The sequence below is a fragment of the Passer montanus genome, unplaced genomic scaffold, assembly GCF_014805655.1.
Source record: "Passer montanus isolate IOZ18808 unplaced genomic scaffold, ASM1480565v1 scaffold192, whole genome shotgun sequence".
Classification (NCBI taxonomy): Eukaryota; Metazoa; Chordata; class Aves; order Passeriformes; family Passeridae; genus Passer; species Passer montanus.
The window spans coordinates 146,969-169,831 of NW_024366503.1; the positions used below are offsets into that span (position 1 = coordinate 146,969).

Below are 22,863 nucleotides of genomic sequence, written 5' to 3' on the forward strand. Positions count from 1 at the left end.
GCTCTGACAGGATCAGTTTTATTCTCTTGTTTCACCCTTGGCCTGCCCTTTCACCCTGGTAGCACATCTGATCAGGAGATGCTAATGGAAACACTCCTGGTGCAGAAATGATTCAGATGATCTGCAGGAGAAATTATTTTAATCTGAATCTGGATGCCACCAGAGCATGGCACAGGAGTGTGGTGGTTGGACATTGCTCATGAAAAACCTCCCAAGTTTGCTGGAGAGGAGGGAGCTGCACTCAGGAGACGCTGTCACGAGGGGACCCCCAGCTTCTCCTTGCCAGCCAGATACTCACACTGTGCCCAAATGCAAAATGTGCTTGTTCTGGGTGAATGTGGCACCTTCATCCAGGTGTAAGCCACGAGGAAAACCTTCTGTTTCTGATGCCACACTTCCAGGAAAGACTTCCTTCTCTCAGACTTATGTCTGGAGAGGGAATGTGCTTTTCCACGTTCACTTCAGGAATGTGCATGAAGTAAAAACTACTTCATGTTTTGCCTGTGATTGGGACAGAACCCAGATGTTGGGAAAAAGCCTTTGGTAAAAGGGGAAAATGTGATACAGGGGGGAAAATGTGATGCTGGAAATTTTGTTTTATTTTGGGCTGACTTGGGGTTGTGTGAGATGTTTTGTTGTTTTGAGGTTTTTTACACATTGCTTATATTGTTCCAGGAAATCAGTTTCTGATATTCTTAAATATCTTCAGTTTGCAGCTTCTTATTTACTACATCACTTGTATTTTTCAACTAAGACCTGCTGAATTTTCTGGTGAAGAGGTGGTGACAAGTATGTTGCTTTTGCCTGAGCACACCAAAATTTCCTTTTGCAGGGCATATATTTCCTGAAATAGCTTTTCTACCAAGCGATAGGAGTTTAATTTAGCTAAATTGCTCACCTGATAATTTCATAATGTCTGTACTTCAGCGTATATTCTTGGATTTATCAGGAGAAAAGCTGTCTGGTGGATAGGAGCTTTGCCCTGGTTACATTGTAAGTAGACATCTCCCTGGAGATGAGGTGTAAATGTCATGGTGCTCATTAGCATCTGACATGGGGCATGGGAGCAGAGAAAAGGATGCCTCAGTTCAGTCTCCAAAAAGGAGAACTGGAATAATTCCTGAGCTCTGACAGCCTTTACCTGGGCCATGTCCTCCTCAGTGCTTTGTGTTCCTGGTTCCAGCTCGTACAAGGCTGGGCTGTGGGAAGTGCTTTGCCACCCAGGTCTCTGAGGAGCCCATTTTGATGTGCTCTGGTTGTGCCTGGAGGAGTTACGACCTGCCCCTGTTGTCTTCCTAAGGGAATGGGGTTTTTATTCTGCAGGAGTAAAATCCTGGTGTATGCAAAATTCCCCTGGGAATTTTGGCTGGATTTGCCTGCTGCAGGATCTAGGCAGGAAAACCTGCTGGAAAGCCCCATCCTGCCTGGCTGCTCCCCTGTTCTCTGGTTCTTGCTGGGAAGGGGGTGAGGACAGAGTGTCATGGTTTGAGGCAGTGGGAGGCATGGACACTCCAAAATGAGTTACCTCCCCTTTTAACTTTAACCACTCCCTTTTTGCCAATAAGGAGAGATGAATGGGAGTAGATCTAAGTGAAAAAAATAACTAGACAAAGTGTTTTAAGAAAACCACACACTTTTCTCGTTGAAGAGAGCTAAGTTACATTCCAGTTGCTCAGCAGTTAAATATCAGCTATCCTTTAGTGATCTCCCTTTGTCTTCCACAAATCCATTCCAGCTATGAAAAAGATGGTAGGTGCTGATGTAGGGGTGGCTGTGGTTTAATCTGAGAGTAGGGAGCAATGATCAGCTCAGTGATTAGCCCAAACCAAATGTTTTGTGGGTTTTTTACCCAAAGTTGTGGGCATAGGTGGGTCAGTCTGAGGCTTTGGTACTCACTACTGTTCTTGTAAATCCCCTGTTTTATATAATTTCCTCTGCTAGTCCTTTGCTGTTTCTGCTTTTCTTACTTTGGGAAACTGGGCTTGAGGTGTGGAAATGTCACTGGAAGCCTTGATGGAGTTCTTTACCTCTTCATTGTCAAATTTGCAGTGGGAAGTATAAAAATCTGCTGAACCTTTCAACGTGGGCTTGTTGCAGCCACAGCTGGGTGACAGTGTCTTAGTAATATATTTTTCCCCCTTTTGAAAAATGACAGTTGCTTTAGCTGGTGAAGAAAAGGGCTTTAATTTTGGTAGTACTTGTTTCTGAAGTCCAGAATGTGGTTCCAGGATGAGAGGAGGTAGACAGGCAGTTCTAGGCATGTAGTAGTGTGGTGAAGGCAGGTTTTGGATGAATAAGAGGATATCCTCTTCCCTGTGAGCATCTCAGCAATCATACCAAAAACTTAGGGGGAGATTGGAATGTCTCCATTTTTGCTGTGCTGGAAAAGTGTTCCTGAGAGTCTTGGCTTATGGACCACAAAAGCTATTGAGATTTTGGAAATTTTGGTACATGATCAAACTATTTCCATCCCAGTTCTGTGTGTATACTCATTTTTCTTGTACAAATGTGTAAAAACCATGTCGTTAGGCTCTCTATTTGATAATTTCAACTAGCTGACAGTGGCTAAACCCTCTTAGCTTTAGTCAAGAGCAAGATTAGTGTGTCAGCTCCAAGAATTGCCAAATGGGAGATTAATAATTTCATGCCTTTTGGAAAGATTGTTCTCTGATTTCAGCTGCCTGCAGTTCTCAACACTGAGAACTGTTTGCTCACTGGCATGGAACATGAGTCTTGCTCAAGACTGTCTGCTGAAAAGGAACAGAAATTGTGTTGCCTGAAGGCTTCCCATGGATTTTAGTTCTTGATTGCAGGGCTGGTTGAGAAACCTCAGTGCACATGAAATGTTGGTCAACTAAATCATTACACATATGCCTTTATGTAAACATATGTGCATATATAGAATACATCTGAGCATGTATTTGGTAGTTATTCTGATACAATAAAGGGAATTTTGAGATATATCGCTTGACTAGCTGCTATGTGTTACTTGATTTTTTTTTGTTAGTTTTTTTGTTGTTGGTGAGGATTTTTTTTCTTTTTTTTTTTTTGTAGCTTATTCTTAATAAGAATACTCAAGAGAAAATAGAGATACGGTGTTGGGGCAATTCTTAAATTTCATAAACTGCAGCATTATTCTTTATTATGTATTTATCCTTTTAGCTGGACAAGGCAGAATTTCTGCTCCAGTCTGTACATGAGATCATGTGTAACTTTATCAGTCTCATTACACACAGTTCCTCAAAATATGTGAAAATCTAACTGGACAAAATCTGATAGTGATCTAAATGGAAGTATGGTTTGGTTACTTTTTGGAGATGCACATGTGATATGCATTCTAGAGATTCTGAAATCTGTTAAGTTAGCAGGAAGAAAAGCTCTTGTTACAGAGTCTTTTAAAATGTAATCAGTAGGGAGTTTCTATTCCCTTTTTCTAAGCTGTCTGTCATCAGCTGGTATTTTGGTTACTTCTGCTTCTCTCAAACAACTGAGGCTACACAAACTGTTTGAAGTTAGGTTTTGTTTAAGGTGTAAATGACCAGATTTTCAAAACCACCAAGCACACAGATCATTGTGAAAATTACTCCATAAAAATTCGCTGTATTCAGCTCTGTCTTTCTATTTTTTTTCTTTTTTACAGGCGATACGGATTATGGTTTCGATTGAGGAAATTATTACTCTGGCTGCTGGGAGTGTACATAGCCATCCCATTTCTAGTAAAACTTTGCCCTGCTATTCAGGCAAAGCTGGTCTTCCTAAACTTTGGTAAGTGATGGGTGGGTCAGTGTGTGGGTGAGAGGCCAAGGGGAGGGGTGTCTTGGGTTTGTTTGCCTTCACTTTCACCCTGCATGTGAGCAGCTTGTGAAGGACACAAACTTTCACAGGTTGTAAACTTCCCCAGACTGTGGTTTGGAAAGCATTCTGTGTGGCCATGGTGGTTGCTGTATCATGTCTTTGTACAAATAGTGACCAAACTGAAGCCAATTCTCAGCCAAAAGAGTTTTCCTTCAGGAAAACTGTGCAATATGTCAGATATGTTTTTCTGAGGGGTTCCACGCAGTTGTGTGAGTAGACAGCAAGCAGGTGAAATTAAACCCAGCAGTCTAAATTTGCATTTAAACCTTACTTGTATTTTATAATGAGATTGTGAAAAATATCTTCCTCTCTGTCAAATCTAGAAGGACCAACTATGGATACATTGTTTTTTACATAACTTGTTTAATTTTTGACTGCATGCTTGGCATCTTCTCACACCTTGGATCGTGGCTGCTGTGAAGTGTGCACATGTGCAGGGCAGCTCTTGTGCTTTGATTGTCACAACTGACAGCCACCTAACCTGAATAGTGCAGATTTCAGTGATTTTGCTTTGGCAGAGCTTTGTTGGGATTCACTGAAGTTCCTGCCTCTGCTCATTGACAAGTGACCCAAATAATTGTCCTGTAGCCTGTTCTTGTTGCTGTGTTTGCCAGGTTTCCTCAGTGTGGTCTACAACGTGTTTAGAGTCAGGACAGAGATTTCTAGGGAAATTGTCCAGAAACCTGCCCTGGAGGTGGACAGTCATGACTAGCATGGAGAATGGGTCTGCTTTTGAAGGAATATTCTGCTTCAGTGGTTTTGGAAGTTCACCCCTGGACAAATACAAGACCTTGGTAAAGTGGCAGAATATTTGGAAGAAAATCACCATGGCAGTTCCAGAGATGGGGAATTTGCTGCAATGTGTTGGGCCCTGGCTGGTAATTATTGGACTGCTCATCACATCCACTGCAGCTGAACCAGAGCTGAACCTGTGCCAGGAGCAGTCGGCCCTGCACAGAGCAAGAAATCCAAGACCAAACCAGTTTGTGTAGTGAGTGATGAAGAGGAAGCAGGGCCCTCACAAGCAGAGGAAGAGGCAGGGCCAGAGATAATCACCCGATCCCTACCCCAGGTGAGCTGTGAGGTGAGGCCCTGGTTACCTGGCTGCTCCAAGGAAGGCAGGCAATTAGGGCTCCTGTCCCAGGATGCAGGCATTGGCTGGGGATTGGGAAAAGACCAGAAACTCCCAGCCTCTGGAAGTGGCTCCTGTGAAGCATGAGGGAAAGATATCTTTGCAAGGACGACCTTTTAGTGCTCTGAGACAAGTGGGACACCATGGAGCAAGGTATCCAGTACCTGAGAGAATCAGCTGTGCTGGAGGTGATCTGTAAGGATTCAAAGGAGTTCCTTGTAAACCCAGATGACATCTGACACTGGCACTGATGTTGTGGAAAAGAGGAGACCAAAAGGTGGACAATTTGGTTCCCAAACTGCTGCTGTATGAAGGAAGCATCTCCTCCCTGGTATGGGCCTGAGTCTCATCTGTAAAAAGACTGTCCAAGAAATTAAAAGTTTAAATTAAAGGAGAAATTTAAGAGGACGAAATTAAGGAGAACCATCAGCAATTCAAGGAGGAAATGTCCCATGTCCTGCCAATACAGACCAGAGTCTCTGCTGCTGGGAGCATCCTGCTTGGGAGAGGGGGTTCACACCACGAGGCACGCTGTGGTTTGACCTGCCATGGAGGTAAAATGTCAATGATGCCACCATAATGCAATTTTCTTCATTCCTTCAGTAGCAGAATACAGGCCACAGTTTGCCTTCACCTGGAGAGGTGTACACCTGGAATTGACTGTCCTGGGGGTGGAAACACAGTCTCGCTGTCTGCCATGGGCTGATCCAGACTGCACTGTGAAAGGATGAGGCTCCAGAACACTTGCAGTGCAATGATGACAAGATCATTTGGGACAATACAGCAGAGGAAGTTTTAGAGAAAAGGGAGCAGAAAATCCAGATCCTCCTCAAGGCCAGCTTTGCCACAAAACAAAGTAAGGTCAGGGGACCTGCCCAGGAGGCAAGATGGACATCATCAGGTTCCAGTGGACATGGTCAACAGAACAGCAGCCATGTCCCCACCAACCAGCAAGAAAGAAACACAGCTTTCCTAGGAGCTTTGGGTTTTTGGGAGATGCATATCCCAGAGGACAGCCAGACTCTAAGCTCTCTCTGGCTTGTGACATGAAAGAAGAATGGTTCCAGGTGGGGCCCTGAAAAACAACAAGCCTTTGAACAGATCAAACAGGAGACTGCCCATGCAGGAGCTCTTGGGCCAGGCAGGACAGGACAGGATGTAAATACTGTGCTCTGCTGCTGGGAGGATGGTCCTTCCTGGAGTCTCCAGCAAAAGGTACCTGGAGAGACTCAAGGACAACCTCTGGAGTTCTGGAGTTGGAGATACAAAGACTCTGAATTTCTGGCTGATGTTAGACCACCACAAAGGCACAGAGAAGTTGTGTGATTTTCCCAGAGCACTGGTAGAAGTGACTTGTGTGGATCCAAGAGGATCCACAACCCTCATGAGATGCAGCAGGTGGTGCTGCCATGCATGGCTTGTCTGGGATTCTCAGAAATGCTTTTATCACTTGCACAGATAAAGATTTGCAGCCTGAGGGCCCACATTTGTCAGGTTAACATTGGCTGTTGTCTGCATTGGTTTTTATGTCTGTGTGAAGTTTAACAGTTTTTGAGAGAGTAAGTGAAGTGAGATTTGGCTGTCACCATTTTCAGTATTTCTTTTTGTATGAATAGCACAAAAGCTTTGGTGTGTTAATTGCTGTACCACTGAATCTTAAGGAGACAGACTTCCTGGTTCTGCTGTAGTGGAGCTCCATTTTGTGGGAAAAGACTGAGTCCAAATCTGCTAACCCATGCCACTGATGCAGCCGAGATTTATAAAGCAGACTGGACAGAGATGGTTGAATGTTAGTCAAAGGAGGCTTTGTCTTCCCCACCTTCTCTTAATTTTAGCCTGTTCCCTGTATTTTTGATGGTTGCCTGTGTCTTCTTACCTTGCTCTCTTTTCTGTTCATGTTTTAAATCACAGCTGTAGCAAATTCATCCTTTTACACAAAAAGGTCTTCCCAGCACAGCAGACCAGTTAGTACAACTCTCCAGTGCTTTGGTTAAGCAGTTTTGTAAGAAAGTAAATTAAAATTAAAATGTTTCTTTTTTTTTCCTTTCTCTCTTTTCATTTCAGTGAGGGTCCCATATTTCATTGACTTGAAAAGACCACAGGATCAAGGTTTAAACCACACCTGTAATTATTATTTGCAGCCAGAGGAGGATGTAACCATTGGAGTCTGGTAAGGAATCCAGTTCTGTGCAGTATGTGCCATGCATCTTTATCCTTCTCTTTGTTCTAGATGATGCCTATTCAGTCTTTTTGCTGTGCATGCTCTCATTTGTGGATGTTTGTATTTTCCTCTGCCAAGTGACCGAGTTCATGTTGAAAAGTATGCAAATCTCTGGGGCTCATCTGAGCTAGGATCAGTAATGCACAAAACACTGCCAGACAACCTGTGTGTTCAGAGAAACATCCAAATTTGGAATTATAAAGGTTACAGGTCTGCATCACTACAAAGATCCTGCCTCCAGATCAGACCAGACCCATGGAGTTAGATGTTTTGTCATTCAACTCTGATTCGTATTTTGTTTTGTGAAATACATGTGGGGGAAGATAGGAAAACAGATCAAAGTGTTCAGAGTAGGAGGGAGAAAATTCTGTTCATAAAACATATGGAAGATTTGGAGAGTGGGTGAGAACGGAACACACAGTTTACACTCTTCACAAAACAAGTGACAGTGTCAGAGCTCATTTGTCATTTCTTTCTCTCAGAGATGATTTTCTGGTCCCAGGTAAGGACAATTCATTTTAGGTCCTTGTTACCCTGGATCGTGTCAGGTATGGAGGGAAAGGGGTGTTTCCTTAATACAGACAGTGATGTTCAGTCTGTGAAGTGCAGGATTTGGAGTTTTCAGTTGTCTGTGTAACTTAGATGTGTCCTTTAATGCAGTAGAGATTTTTCTCTTCACTGGTACATAACCTTTAAATTGGATAGAGATGTTCTTGTAATTATCATTAGGACATTTTCTTTCCTTTAAGTAAATTTTAGTGAAAAATATATTTAGAGACCTGAAAACTTCATTCTTTCCAGGACAGCCTGATAAATAGTGGTTTGATTCTTCACTTGCACAATTAAAATTCTTCCTGTAAAGCTGTTAAATAAGGTTTTATTGCAGTCTTGAGATTTGTATTTTGTTTACCTTGCAAGTGTACTGTGTATCTTTGCTAAAACAGAACTTCCAGCTTGTGGGGGCAATTCAGAGGCTGTCATTTATCTTGATATTTATGGAAAAATTTCACAAAAGTTTGGAACCTTTCTTTTAGAAGCCAGTGCAAGGTCTTGTGTTTGGTACATTTGTGAAACAAAGTCCTCAGCCTGCTTTGTTTGTAAGTTTGCAAAAGTCTTGGGGCAGAACAGTTGAATTTTTGAGTCAGTTTACTGAGGCTTTTTACCTCTTCAAGACCTTGATGTCTGCTGGCTGCATGCAAGCAAGTCCACTTTTGACATTGCTTTCCCCCTGTTGGTTTGTGCTCTGCACCTGGGGAGGATTGGTGTGGTGGGTGCAAGCTGCTCTGTCCTTCAGGTGAAAAGGTGTATGAGTGCTTAAGTTACTCCTGATGGCTGTAAGCCAGCCCCCTTCTCAACAACTCAGATGGTTGTGGGCCTGTACTTTGTGTTTGTACTCTAATTATCCAGTTTAATTGCCTGCCTTCTGTTCAGTCTGTCGTTCCTCTTTCTGTTCCACCACTGTTGAATTCTTTCTCGCAGGCCACCTAGGTACCTTGTCTGAAGAACTGCTGGGAGTTAAAAATTCCTGCCTCTTGTAGATTGTAACTTTTTCAGCTAAAATGTTACACCTTCAAGAACCTTGTGCCTGAAAACAAAACATTTTATCTTCTCCTCAGAGCCTGGGCTCCTCCTTTTCCTCAGATCGGCTGTAGAGTCAGATATGCCTCTTAATCACTGAACATTCTTTCCAAGCCCAGCTGCCTTTGATTATTCTGTACATCTGCTGACCTAGCAGTGAATCTTGTTTATGGTATATAAGTATGTTAATTGAAGTAATTAAGTGCCATAAAAGCTGAGGAACTGTGATTATTTTGCCAGAGCAGCAGGAAGTTCAGTAATTGTGCCTTTGAAGTTCAGTGCCTTGCACAGACAGCCCTACATTTTGAAGGCAGTGGTGATGCAGGTAAAATGTAGAAATCAGTGTAGGCACTGCCTTTACAATTTGACCATTTGTCACCTAATTGGGACAGTTTTATGAACAGTGTGTGTGAGGTGTGTAATCCTGAGTGAAGGAGTTGAACAGAAAATCTCAGAGTTCAAGTGGCAGACACTTGAGTGTTGAGGAGCAGCAGGAGAGTGTGGATTTTCCTGATTTTCCTTCTGTTCACAGGCACACAGTCCCTGCAGCCTTGTGGAAGAACGCCCGAGGGAAGGACCAGCTGTGGTTTGAAGAGGCTTTGGGCTCCAGCCACCCTGTAATCCTTTACCTGCACGGCAATGCAGGAACAAGGTGAGGCACAAAACACTGGTGGCTTTGTTTCAGGATGTGTTTTCCTGGCTTGTCACAGCTTCAGCACCTTCAGAAAGACAAGAAAAACTCCTTAGGGGCTGTAGTGATAGGACAGGGGAAAATGGTTTTAAACTAAAAGAGAGTTGATTTAGATACAGAGAAGAAGTTGTTGACAATGAGGGTGGTGGCCAAACACTGGCACAGGATGCCCAGAGAGGTGGCAGAGGCACCACCCCTGGAAACATTCAGGGTCAGGCTGGATGGGGTCTGAGCAAACTGATCTAGTTGAAGATGTCCCTGCTTGTTGCAGTGGATTTGGATTAGATGGCCTTTGAAGGTCTCTTCCAGCCCAAACTATTCTATGATTAAAACCAAAATAAGATCTAAAATTAGTTTGGTGCTTCTTCTTTTAAAAGAAGGTACATACATTTTATGGGATGATCCCTCTCCATCATTGAATGTGGGAATAGATTTATTGCAGTTATCAGAGATATCTGATATTATAGTTTTACCTTGTATCTTCTGTGACCCTTCCTGAACCAGGTGATGGAAAGTATTTATTTGCAGTACAGTGGTCTCTGAATTGAGACAGGGGATGGTATTAGTGCTTCTCTTTATGTGACTCACAGGCATTAAATAAACCTTCCACTTCCTTTTGTGAGTTTATTTTGGTAATTAACACATTCTGAGGAAGGAAAATCAGAAGGAAAGAGGAAGGTTATGTGCTGATCTTCCTCATAATTGCATCTGTCCAGGACATTTGTCTGGACCAGGAGCACTTCTAAAACTTGTAATTTTGTAGTTGATGGTTTATTGGCTGTAGTAATAGATCAGTTTTCTGTTATTTGTTGCTAAATACCATTAATGCAGTGTGAAGATATTTCTCAGGATCATGTTCTTCCTGCCACCTCTCCACATGTTACAGTTCTTTTGTTTGTTTATTAGAACACTGTCCTCTCTTAAAAATATGCATTTACAAAAGAGTATCAATCCCGTGCTGAATTTTGAGTGACAGTTCTTGGGATTTTTTTGGAGCACTTCTAAAACTTGTAATTTTGTAGTTGATGGTTTATTGGCTGTAGTAATAGATCAGTTCTCTGTATTTTGTTGCTAAATACATTAATGCAGTGTGAAGATATTTCTCAGGATCATGTTCTTCCTGCCACCTCTCCACATGTTACAGTTCTTTTGTTTGTTTATTAGAACACTGTCCTCTCTTAAAAATATGCATTTACAAAAGAGTATCAATCCCGTGCTGAATTTTGAGTGCCAGTTCATGGGATGTTTTTCTCTTGATTGCATGTTCTTTTGAAGCTGATGTCTGCCCATAGATAATCTGCAAGAGCAGCAGCACTGCAGGAAAACAAGTTCCATGTTGTGAAGTAAAGAAACAGTTTTAGCTGTGCTGGTAGTGAAGGTTTGCTAGCCTCTAGATCACAAGAACATTTTTCACCCCAATTCTTGTCTCAGCAGTGGGCTTTTCTTGGTGCAAGGGCACGGTGTGGAAGGTGTGTGCTGCAACCCAGGAAATGCATGAACAGATGGATTTTTTGCAAACTGCCCTTGCCTTCTTGTGCTGATGCATTGCAAGGTTTAATCAAATTGTTGCATTGTTTTTCAAATATTCCTTCAATTTTTTTTATTTCTTGCCTTGATTTGGTGTAGCAGATGATACTAAGGGAAGCTGTTCTGCAGCTTGATAGTGGCTGTTTGGGGCCAGTATCTCTGCTTTTTGTGTATTGATTAGATTTCCTTCTCAACTCCCTCATGTGCTGCTGAGATAAAGGACTGAACTAGGGATCAGTTACATATTTCCCATTTCACTCTGTGCTCTGGAGGAGCTGGAGGTGTCTTGGCTTTGCCATTTCAGATTTAATGTGTGTCTCTGTATGTTTGTTTCTGTGCTGCACATTCAGTCACTTGTCCCAGGGCTGCTTTACTGCTGCAGGCTGGATTAACCATGAGTAAAAAACACTGCCTTGTCTTCCTGGTTTGACTTGAGTGGTCAAACTCTGGGGCTGAGGTAAAAATATTGTGTACTCAATCCCCTTAGAAAAAATTCCTCTGTTGCACTTCAAGGAAAGCATGAAAAAGCACAAACGTGTGCATGTGAAAGGTGACTTTTCAAGCAAGTGGATCATCATCCTCAAGCTTGTATGATTCAAAATTACTTGCAAGCACCCCCTTGCTTTTTGTCCTGAGTGTTTTTGACTGGATTAGGTGTTTTCTAGCATGGTTGGAGCTGACAGCTTTTGGTTGGCAAATGCATGTGTTCTTAGAGGGAGATCTGGCATTTTGGATTAAAAGCTGACCAAGCCACTCATAATATGAAAGTTCTAGAGTTCTCATAAGTGCAAGAGTACATTTACTAAAATAGCAATACTGGACTGAAGTTTGAGTATGGATTAGCCATGTCATGTTGTGCATATATTTTAAGGTATGTAATGGCACACTCCTATTCCTTTCCATTGTCTAGGTTTCAGGTTATATTTATAGACAAAAGAAATTCTTCCCCTGGACTTTACAGTTTTCAGTTCTGCTTTTCTCTGCTCATGTTTTTGCACAAGTCCTTTCTTTGCCTGTGCTTGGAGCCAGGTGAGAAAATCTAAGGGCCGCCTGCTTGGCTTAATGTCATGATTTCTGCTGGGAGCATCAAACTTTTGAGAGTCAGAGCTGCTGGCTGGGGCAGCACTTGTGGCACCAGATCAGGGTAGGCAGAGCAAAAAGGGACAAGCTGTTCTGGATGTATTACAGGCTTTGGAAAAGGCAGATAGCAGGGTGAGTTGAAAAGTTCATTTTTACCTGCTGTGAGGCAGGATTTACATGGAGAAGTTGACTTCAAAGTTATGTCCTGCACAGCTCAGCAAAGCCTGGCTGTCTCCTTGGAGCCTGTGACAAAGCATTTATGGTGTTTCTTATGTTTGGCATGTTTTTGTTAGATTGCCTGAGGCAGTTGGGAAATATGTTTCTGGAAAATTAAATGCTCAAATGTGGTTGGTTTGGTGGGTTTTTTTTTGTTGTGTTTGTTTCTTTTTGTTTGGTTGTTTTATGTTTTTCTTTTTTTTCCTCTCCTTTTTTCTGCATTGATGGCTCTTGCCAGAGGAGGGGATCACCGGGTGGAGCTTTACAAGGTGAGTGGCTGCCTGTGTTGTCCAAACAGCTGCTTTAACACCTCAGGTGTGCACAGAAGTCTGCTCAAACAGCCCACTGCCAACAGGCACAGCCCCTGGGGCTCTCAGTGTCCTTCCAGCAGGGAGCCTGTAATGGAAAAGGCTCTGTAAGCTGTGAGCAAGCACACTTCTCCCATCTGCAAAGATACTTGAAAGGTCTTTTATTTGCTGTTGTCAACTGCCAGCTCCAGCTGAGCTAACCAACACAATTTCTGGGAAAAATCAAGTTTTATTTAATTACAGCCCAAATTTGATTGATTAGTGTACTAATTTAAGGTACCATTTAAGAGCAGTCAGCCTGGATTTCCTCTTTACTCAAGGCACAGTGCATTTGTATAAGTGGTGCCACCTCAAGTGCAGAAGTTTTGTAGAAAACCCAATGAATTCCCCAGGTGTAGCACTATGGTGTGAGTTGTATGACAACACAGCTGCTTTGAGTGTTTTGTCTAATGATTTTTGGGGTAATTTACTTTATTAAACTCTCTTTTGGCTGAAATTCCCACAATTTCTTGGTCTCCTATCACATACTTCTAAAAGAGACATAATTGGTTTTGTTGGTTCATTCGGAGAGGTCTCAGTCTGTTCTTCTCTTTGTTTGTGTCAATGTTGGCACTCATAAAACTTTATTGCAATTCAATGCAAGATCTCCTGCTGCAAAATCTTTTAAATTCAGGTGGCTTAGAAAATAGTGTTTAGCAACCCCAAGAAGGCAGGTGATACTTCATTTCCTTTAAGAAACTCCAGGTTTGTGTTTATTCCAGCAGAGTGAATCAGTTTGGGATGCTGTCCTTTTTGCTGGTGCTTTTAATAGGCCTTCAACAGAAAAAACATGTATAGAAGACAGGTGAACTCTCAACAGATTAAATAATTTTTAAAGGCCTGGAAAAAGTGAGATTGTATATGACACCTTAGTAGTAAAATCACATTGTAAAGCTAAAAAACAAACTTTTCAAGAAGAAACTTCATCTTCTGCATGTCCAGTCAGGGAATTCAATGTGTGAGTGAACATATAAGAATGTTATATAGTGATTCCATTGGAAACAGCTGTCCTGCAGCATCTAATTTGTCTGCTGGGACAATTTAAGTGCTCCCTCCCTTACCAGTCAGTTGTCTGTGTGAGCTCCACTTGATACTGTGTGCCTCAAAGTGGTTGTGAAATGTTTAATTGTTTATAAATCTACCCAATACACATAATCTCTTAAAATTGTGCTATAAGTAATGCTCAGTTGACAGGTGCAATTTCATTTGTAGACTACAACAGTCGCAGTACCACCAGAAAGGGTGTTGGCTTTATATTTCCTCTTTAGAGTACAGCATAATACTAATATTGCTTTTTTAAAAATAATGTATCATACATAGACCACAAGAGAAACATTTTAATAATTTTGTAACTTGTTTGTTGATTTTTGTCTGCTACAGAGCTGTTAGGTTCATATTAAGCAATGGTAGCTTGGAATGCTTGTATTGGTTTTACCAAGGCACTTTTTCCAAGCAAGGTGGTCTGATGTTGAGTGGTTTTACTGACTTTTAACAGATTTTGTTAGGATTACCATTGGCTATAACATGAATATTTATAATAGAACAACTGCACATTTTTGAGCTATACATTAAGCTTTCTGCCACGGACTCATATATGTTATTCTTACATTTATGCCAATTTCAGTAATGTAATTGAAGCAGTTGTACTCTTTCACTGGAAAACAAGAAAGTCTTTGTAGGGGAAACAGTAGGATATTTGCAGATCTTAAGGTCAAAGCTGTTAAAGGGATAATCAACATCTTAGGTGGCCTGATATGAGTTCCAGGAAACAAACAGAGTAAAACCAGTGGGCTGAGATTAGTGTTTGGAAAGCTCTGTGCCTGCTACATTGAAAAGCTGTAAATTGGCCAATTAACATGTCAATAATTTTATAAAATGAATCCCTGCACCTTGGCCTGGTTGGTGTGCAGGACTCTGTAATGGGCTCTGGTGTTTCTCTGCCTTCCAGGTCCTCAGCTCCCTCGGGTACCACGTGGTGACGTTTGACTATCGAGGTACGTGGGCTTCTTCTACAAACCCTGGCTGCCAGCTAATTAGGTGTGGCTGTTGCTTCTCTTTCCCCCCCTCATGGGTATCTAGAGAATTTCCAGAAATTTCTTTCCAGTGCCTTCCTGTGTAGCAGTGCTTCCTGATGTCCAGCTGGGTGGGCTCCTGTCTGTCCTCACGCACAGGGCTTGTTGATGTGGGAGCTGAGGAGCAGAGAGTGAGCCAGGCACACAGGCTGTCCCAGCATCCTCTGAAGGCTCTCCCCAGGTGCACATAAGGAAGCTGGTGGGCTTGCCCAGCTGTAGTCCTTTTGGATAAGATCTGGTTGACTTTCCTAAGGTCACACAGGGAGCTGAACTTGCACTTACTTCCTTCTAAAAGCTCATAAGTGAGATAAGACAGAGTAAATGATTTGCTAACAATGCTTGGCAGAAGCCATGACTGCTTTGCACCTCTGCACCAGCAGTCAGGCATCTGCTGCTCCTTTTTTACCTTCTTAGTACTTAAGCCATGGCTGCAGTGTCATGCCACTGCAGATACAGGAAAGAAATTAATCCATTGCATTTTTATCAAGAAGACACCTGGGAGAAGTTAATTTGTAGGAGCTTGTCCTGTTTTTCAGTCCTGCTGGCAGCTGCTTCTCTGGCTGCTTATTGAGCATCAGAAGGGATGTGGGGTGCTGGCTGCTAAGAGCATAAAATATGTGGATGTGCTGCAATGGTGATGGAGCCAGAACAGTCAGGAGGGTGGAAAATTGCTGGAGGGCACTGATTGAACAGCACAGACAAACTGATGTCACAACAGCTCTGTGAGACACGTTGGGTTTTGGCCCTAAGCATCCAATCCTGAGCTGTCAGAGGCTCCACTTACAAATTGGTTACATGCATGCAGAAGCAGGGGAGGTTTGGGACCTGAGCTGTTGCAGGTGGGTACGTGCAAGAATGCTGTTGTAGCAGTGTTTGAGATCCAATCTTTGGTTTTGTTGTTGACTAAATCCACAAAAACTCCTGGGCAGACAGCAGTCACCTGGATTAAATGACTGTGAGTCAAGCAGGGCTTTCAGCCCCAAATCGTGGAGGTGCACAGTGAAGTGAACAGCAAGCACCCATGGCCCAGGCCCCTTTGCAGCTGCAGATGGGCTGCATGGGAGGAGCTGGCTGGTTCTGCTGAGCAGTTTGGGCGATTCTCAGCAGGACTCTTTGTGTTCCAGGCTGGGGTGACTCAATAGGCAGCCCTTCAGAGAGGGGAATGACCTACGACGCCCTTCACGTCTTCGACTGGATAAAAGCCCGGAGCGGAGACAACCCTGTCTATATATGGGGACACTCCCTGGGCACAGGGTAAGCATCTAATCTTAGTGGCACTTCTAAAGAAGCAGCTTCTAAAGAACATTAAGCACTGACCTTGGATGAAGGTGCTGTTTTGCAGTAATCCCTGGGCTGGCTTGGCTTGGCATCTGTGGCATAATTTCTGGGGGGTGGCTTGCCCCTTTGCACTGTGCAGAGTGAGAAGGGCTACAGTGAATGACTGCAGCAATGGGTCTTGAACCTTCATTGTCCACAGGGTTCACACTAGAAAGACACTTAGGATAATAGGTTGCAGATTGTCTTTCAGAGCAGAGCATCAGACTTCTCTGGTATTCTAAAAGTCTCTCAGACCAGCCACGCTTGTGTGTGCCTTGTGCTTTCAAAAGGTTTTCCTCCTCTCCTGATGAACATGCTGTGTAATCAGTGCTTGGGCAGATGCTTTCATGACTATGCTGCTGGCCACCTCTGACATTTGCATGATCATTCCTGGCACAGGGAAGTTCAAGGTGTCAAGTACCTTTGCCTTCATGTTTTTATTTCCTGCTTCCTCCCTTTCCATGGTTGTCTGGAGACAAGTCATGTTCAGCACCACATGCTCTTACCCTTGTGATTGGTGGAGGAGCAGAGGGCAAACACAGGAGTTACCTTTGACTTGAGCTGTGTACAGATAAACTGTAAGACCACAAAGGCTGTGAAACACATGCTGGGACAGGGAGGCATTTCAGGGAAGTGGCTCTTCACTGCTGTGACACTGACACCCTGCTTAGTTTGAGAGAAGACAAAGACTTTTTCTTGGCTCGTCCTCTATATTTTTTGCCCTGTTCAGAATCCCTTTCTGGGTCAGAGCATGCTTGTGATGTTTCCCAGCACTGCAGTCAGAGTGTCCTGAGACTGGTCCCCAGCTGAGTTCTCTAGTGACCACAGCCAGTTTGGAGTTCAAGGTTTGTGAAACGCGCTGTGCTTGGAGGACTTGGCAACTTTGGAAATATCCCTGTCCCATTAGGGTGATGCACAGGGGAGACCTTGCTGCTTTCTGTCCCAGTTAGGGAAGCTCCTTGCAGTATAGCCCTGGGATGCTGCACTCCAGCTGCCTGGAACACAGCACCCTCTGCCTACACCCTGCATTCCCTCTTGCTTGCTCAGCCCTTGTGGTCTGGGTGTAGGAGGCTGTGTCACACTGCTGTGGATGTGCTGGGAGCCTGAGGGCCACTGAAAGGAGTCCATCTGAGGGGCTGCCTGGTGTGTTTCTTCCTTGGACTTGTTCACTTGAATACAAGCCCCTGATGTCACTTGGGGCAGTCGGGTTTGTGAGGCTGTGGGGACACAGGTCACTGTGGGCCAGCTGCCAGACATGGAGCAGCGTTTGGGATGGACCTTGTGGCTGTTGAGTTGTACCTGTGCCACCTCTGGAGCTGCTGCTCTGCAGAGGGCCTGTGTCAACTCGATGCTCCTTCTTCTTTCCAGAGTCGCAACAAACCTGGTGCGGCGCCTCTGCGAGAGAGGTGAGTGTGACACGGGGGTGGCCTCCCAGCAGCCGGCCGCTGTCCCACATTCCTGCAGTTTGGGGCACTGACAGAGCTGTCCTTGGTGCTCCATGGTGGCAGCTGCTCTCAGGAGGCAGAGCCTGACCTTGCTGGCTGCCTGCACCCCTGCGTTTCAGCACGTTGCCTTTGGCTTTTCAGAAACTCCCCCGGATGCCCTGATCCTGGAATCTCCATTCACCAACATTCGGGAGGAGGCGCGGAGTCATCCCTTTTCTGTGGCAAGTACACAGTGACACTCACACTGGTGACATGGAATTGTGTGCATGGAAATGAACCTTCAGAAGTGCTGCAGCTGAGCTAGCTGCGTGACTTGTGGGGCAGTGGTGGAATCTCTAAACATTGGGGTAAAGAGCTACACTTGAGACAGCTGCTGGGAACACAATGAGCAGTGCCAGAGCCTTGTGTCCAGCGTGGGAATGGACTGGCTCTGAACTGGGCAGACACCCAGTCCAGGCCTAGGATACAGCCAAGCTGGTGAGGTGTCCTGGAAAAAAGCTCTTCCAGGAAGAACTGCCAACAGTCCTGCATGACACCTGGAGACTTTGACCGTGCAAGGACCCGCAGGGCCTGCTCCTGAGCAGGCTGGTAAGATAGGCCTGAAACAGGGCAGGAAAAATAATGCTGGTGCAAACAGGGGCAGTCTTACTGCAAAGAGCATGGTCAGCAGCCAAGGGAGGTTATGGGATGGCAGTGGCCTGCCCTGTTAGTGCTCCTTGTATCAATGGCCTGCTGGTGCCTGCCACTAATGCACATTTTTCCTCTCAGATATACAGATACTTCCCTGGATTTGACTGGTTCTTCCTTGACCCCATCACAACAAGTGGAATTAAATTTGCAAACGATGAGAAGTGAGTTCCCTCTTTGCTGGGGTTTCTGTGGTTACAGTAAGCCATGGCAAGCATCAATGAGGATAGACATGAGGCTGCACTCTGGCTTTTTTTTGTTGCTGCATTGCTCTTACTGGAGTGATTTCAATTACTCTCACAGCCCTGAGAGCAGCACAGTGGAGCTCTGTCTTTTTCAATTGTTCATAGTAAGGACAGATGCAACAGGGAGAACAGAGATTACTCAGGGCATGCTGACTTGGTTCATGCCATTTCATGGCCATTTCATGCTTTCAAAGTGTACCTTGCACATTAAACAGTAGTATTGGAACATGGGAGGAAGGTTTGGGAAGATTTCTTTGCTGTGTATTTGCCTAAGCCTTTCACTGAGTCTTTCATTGAAGAGCCTGAGCATTTGTGAGTTTCCAGTATTGAAACCAAACCAGGCCTGAGGGGAGGGGGGTGATGATTTACAGTGGAGTGAGCCACATTTCTCTGGTCTGAGCAGCAAGAAAATTTTATAAGCATGTCTTTCACTGGTAAATTTTCTACAGATCAAATGAATGGTGCCCAGATAAGGTTTTAAATTGTAGTTAATAACCCACAAGACATGCTTGTCATTACAGTTTTCTTTAAAATGTACATGTGCTGGTGTTAGAGAATGATGGGATTGCTCTGAGCCTTTGTGACATTGTTTTCTGTTTTACAGTGTGAAATACATTTCTTGCTCCCTGCTCATCCTTCATGCTGAGGATGATCCAGTGGTACCATTTCATCTGGGAAAAAAGGTACGCACGTGGCTCTGCAAACTGATCTGGTGGGAGGAAGTGGTGTGGATAGAACAACATCTCAGCCAGGCAAGAAGTCAGTAATGGAAACGTGTAAAACACATAGCCCAGAGGGACTGCAGACTCTGTAGTGCTGGAGGTGGCAAATCAGTAGTGAAATGAGGCTGAAGCTACCAAAGCTGCTCAAGCCAGCGCCCCTCACCCGTGCCTGAGGGGGCTGTGGGTTTGGCAGGGGGAGCTGGGTTGCATTAACACAAATCCCTCACCTGCCTCCCCTTGGGTTCAGCTTTACAACATCGCAGCGACGTCGCGGAGCTTCCGGGACTACAAGGTGCAGTTTGTGCCCTTCCACACAGAGCTGGGCTACCGGCACAAGTACATCTACAGGAGTCCAGAGCTACCTCGGATACTGCGGTAACCGCGCCCCGGGCTGGGCTGGGCTGGGCACCTGGGCACCCTTTGCTCTCCACAGCGGGGGAAATTTGGGGGTAATACAGCTCTGGGGTTTTTGGGGCTCCCTGAAAATGGCTGCTGTGGGTGTCCCAGACAGCAAAGTTTAGTTAAGCACAACCTGTCTGGGCTCCTTAGGCAGCTCTAGAGCTGCAGGCAATCTTAGCAAGCTCAGCTCTTAAGTGAGATCAGCTCTTTAGTGACTCTCAGCTTATTAGTGATTTTCAGCTCTTTGCTTGCTAAGTGCCTCAGCAGCAGACATAGGGAGAGAGAGGAGAAGTGCTGTATGAGGTTCTACACCGTTGTCTTTATTGGCAGCTTCTGCAGAGGGTCTTAGTGGCAGCTTTTCTGCCAGACTAGGCAGAAGTAGGGGTTTTTATAGGGTACAGGAGTTTTGGGAAACAGTCTAATAGTAAGGATCGAGGTGAAAGTACCTTATCATCTTACAGAGAGATAACAAGGGTCCGAAGGTGGAAGGTCCAGTCATCTTGACTAGGCATTCCTTATCTTAGGCAACTGACCACCAGGGAGGCCTTGCTGCAGACCCTGTGCCTGCTACAGCAGGGCTGGCTTAGCACAGGAGTCAGAGCTCTCCACCTGCTTGCAAAGCAGGTTTTGGGAAGGGGAGCCACAGAAATCTGGGAGCACTATCTGGCTCATCTCTGTTGTGAGCCGGATGCTCTGGAGGAGCTGTTTGCAGAATAGCTGCTTCAGTTTGGCTCTTTCAGTGGGAGCCTGTGATGGGTGTGAGAGCAGAGCTCAGTGCTGTTCCCTGGAGCTGCAATTGCTCAAGCCATAGTACTTGCCAGGGGCATGGGAAGACCTGCAGGCTGTAGCGTGCACCAGAGTATAGGAGAGCCAAGCATCACTGCTTTGTCATTTCCTTTCCTAGGGAATTCCTGGGAAAATCTGAACATGAGCATCATCACTGAAGACTGTCTGCTTGTCAGCACAGAGATTTTCATTTCCTTCCTCTCTCTTTTTCCTCCCCGCTCCCTGTGGGTCAGTCTGCCATTCTTCCATCCCTGGCACTAGAGGAGGTCAGGGATTCCCATTCCAGTCCTGATGTGTACCCTTGGCAACTCCAGCTTCTGGCATCAGCATCTGTGACGGCAGAAGGAAGAAGCTGTTGGCTTCTTTTTGGACTTGGACAGAGGGGTGGTAACAGCCCAGGAGCCAGTACCAAACGGTGAAAAATGTAAGTGCAGCAAAGCCTCGCCCATCCCTCGTGGTACTGCTGAGGACAGACGTTCCCAGGACACTGTGTCATGACCAAGGATGTTTCTTTCACTTTTAAACACTGCTGCTGTTTTTGGATCATGTAGAGATACATTTGTAGGCAAGTGGGTTTTGCCACGTCTCCTTACCGCAGGTGTCTTGCTTGAGTTTGAGGTGTTCTCTTTCTAGAAAATACATGTTTTGCCTTTCCTTTTTGATCAGTGGCTGTAATTACAAATACATGGAGGATCCAGGTAGTGAGAGGTATTTTTATTTAGCTCTTCAGTCACAATGTGCTGCAAGTGTTGGGGTAATTGCACACATTTGGAAATAAAATGAAAGATTTTTTTTTTTTTTGTTCTTCCTTTTGAAACATCTATTTAATGGGAAAGGCTAGTGCCCTTTTATCTTTCCTGTACCTTTTTCCTTCTGAATCTTATTTTTTGCTCTCATACCTGCTATCCTCTGTGGACCTCTTCCCCTTCTTCACAAGTACTTCCTATTAGGATTGGAATGGCACGTATATAAACTGAAGATGTGGGTGTTTAAGCCAGAAACTGAGATTACTTTTTTGCTTGATCTCCTTTTCCATGGACAATGTGTGCCCAGGCTGCTGGAATGGATGTCTTCCATTACCCCTGTACAAACCCAGACAGCCATGTGCTGCTTTTAGGTGAGGAGGGCAAGGGTTTTTTTTCCTTGACTACTTTTTAACTCCTTGGGTCAGGTTTTCCTGTTCCTGGTGGCAGTGCTGTTCCACTTTAGTTAAAAGCAGGCCGTGATACAGTTTTCGATGCAAGAATAAGTCTGGGGTATCATTCCCCATCTCTCCCCCCTGCCTTCTGTGCATTTCCAGTAGCACATCTTAGCCCCTCTTACAGCCATTGTTCAGGAGGCAGAAGTGGAAATGAGCCTTTCCCACAGGAAGAGGTTCTGGGGATGTCCTTGCCCTGCTTGGGGCTAGAAGTGGGGCTGGTTTATGCCACTGAGGAGCTCTGCACTGAAAGAGGAGTCAGTCACAGACTGCCTCGCTGGGGTCCTGCCCCTTGTCAGTCCATACAGACAGTCCCAGGTGCTGTAGGTTTAGTCACCAGTGCTCAAAGGGAATTGTGCTGCCCCAAGGATCTGGTCAGGGGTGTACAGCGTAGTAATAAACTGCTCAGCATGCCTCAGAGTTATAGCTGCAGGCTCATACTAGTTGCAAAAGAGACAGTAGCTTGTTTTTGTACCAAGATTCTTCTGCCATTAGTGCAGTTGTCCCTGGGGTTTCTGACCCTGATACTCATGAAGTAGCTGTGCCACTGCAATACAAGTGCGTCCACCTTAATTTATCGCACTGACAGACGAGAAGTACTTACCTGGCTCTGGAGAGTAACACACACATTCCAGTCAATGCTGCTGCTGGCAGCTGGCTTGGGGCAAAGTGCAGCCTGAGATGGGGCCTGGCTGGCTGCCTTCCTCCTGCTGGGACAGAGCTGGGGGTCCAGCACGAGAACTGCTGCTCTTGGTGGTCCCACCACCACCATTCCTGTTAGCAGCCCAGTGATACGCTTGGAAATTTAAACTGAAATGTTTATCTAAAAGTGGTGTAGTTTTAATAAAGGCATTGACTGCTGATCACTTCAGCTTTACCAGTCTTACCTGGCAGTTTTTGGGACATTTTTCCCCCACCTGGCAGTTTTTGGGACATTTTGGTTTCCTGGGTGTGGGGTTGAGCTGTTGTAGGGTTGTGTGTGGGAGGTGATCTTGAAGCTGGGAGTGGGCAAATCTTTGTGGCTGCTGCCAGCTCTAGGAGAATGACTCTCCTGGAGCCTAGAGAGTCTGTGCCTGTAGTTTGGCTGCAGCTGAGGCTATGCTTCTCCCCTGGGAATGGGGGAGATGGGAATTGCATGTGTGACTTCTAGTTCAGGAGCCCTGTGTGCCATTTGCAGGGCAAACCCAACACTAACCCCCATCCCAGCGCACAGAGTCACCCTGCCATGGGCATGTTGCCCTGCCATGGTGGTGCCAGCACCCTGCCAGCTGCAAGGGACCACAAACCACAAAGCCACAGCTGGGCAAGGACAGCAGTGATTCAGGCATTGTGGCCTGAGCTTGTT

At 44.9% G+C, this 22,863-nt stretch overlaps 1 protein-coding gene across 1 annotated transcript in view; it reads left to right on the forward strand.

The window, feature by feature from the left end:
• Positions 1-22,404, forward strand: part of ABHD12 (abhydrolase domain containing 12, lysophospholipase) — a 38,827-nt gene extending 16,423 nt beyond the window's left edge. The window contains exons 2-13 of the mRNA XM_039706414.1: positions 3,641-3,765; positions 7,052-7,157; positions 9,319-9,438; positions 12,539-12,569; positions 14,596-14,641; positions 15,844-15,973; positions 17,405-17,442; positions 17,623-17,702; positions 18,250-18,332; positions 19,018-19,096; positions 19,383-19,510; positions 20,439-22,404. Coding sequence (XP_039562348.1) covers positions 3,641-3,765; positions 7,052-7,157; positions 9,319-9,438; positions 12,539-12,569; positions 14,596-14,641; positions 15,844-15,973; positions 17,405-17,442; positions 17,623-17,702; positions 18,250-18,332; positions 19,018-19,096; positions 19,383-19,510; positions 20,439-20,478 — 1,006 coding nt within the window. The 3' untranslated portion in view covers positions 20,479-22,404. The remainder of the gene's footprint in view (positions 1-3,640; positions 3,766-7,051; positions 7,158-9,318; positions 9,439-12,538; positions 12,570-14,595; positions 14,642-15,843; positions 15,974-17,404; positions 17,443-17,622; positions 17,703-18,249; positions 18,333-19,017; positions 19,097-19,382; positions 19,511-20,438) is intronic.
• The last annotated feature ends 459 nt before the right edge of the window (positions 22,405-22,863 follow it).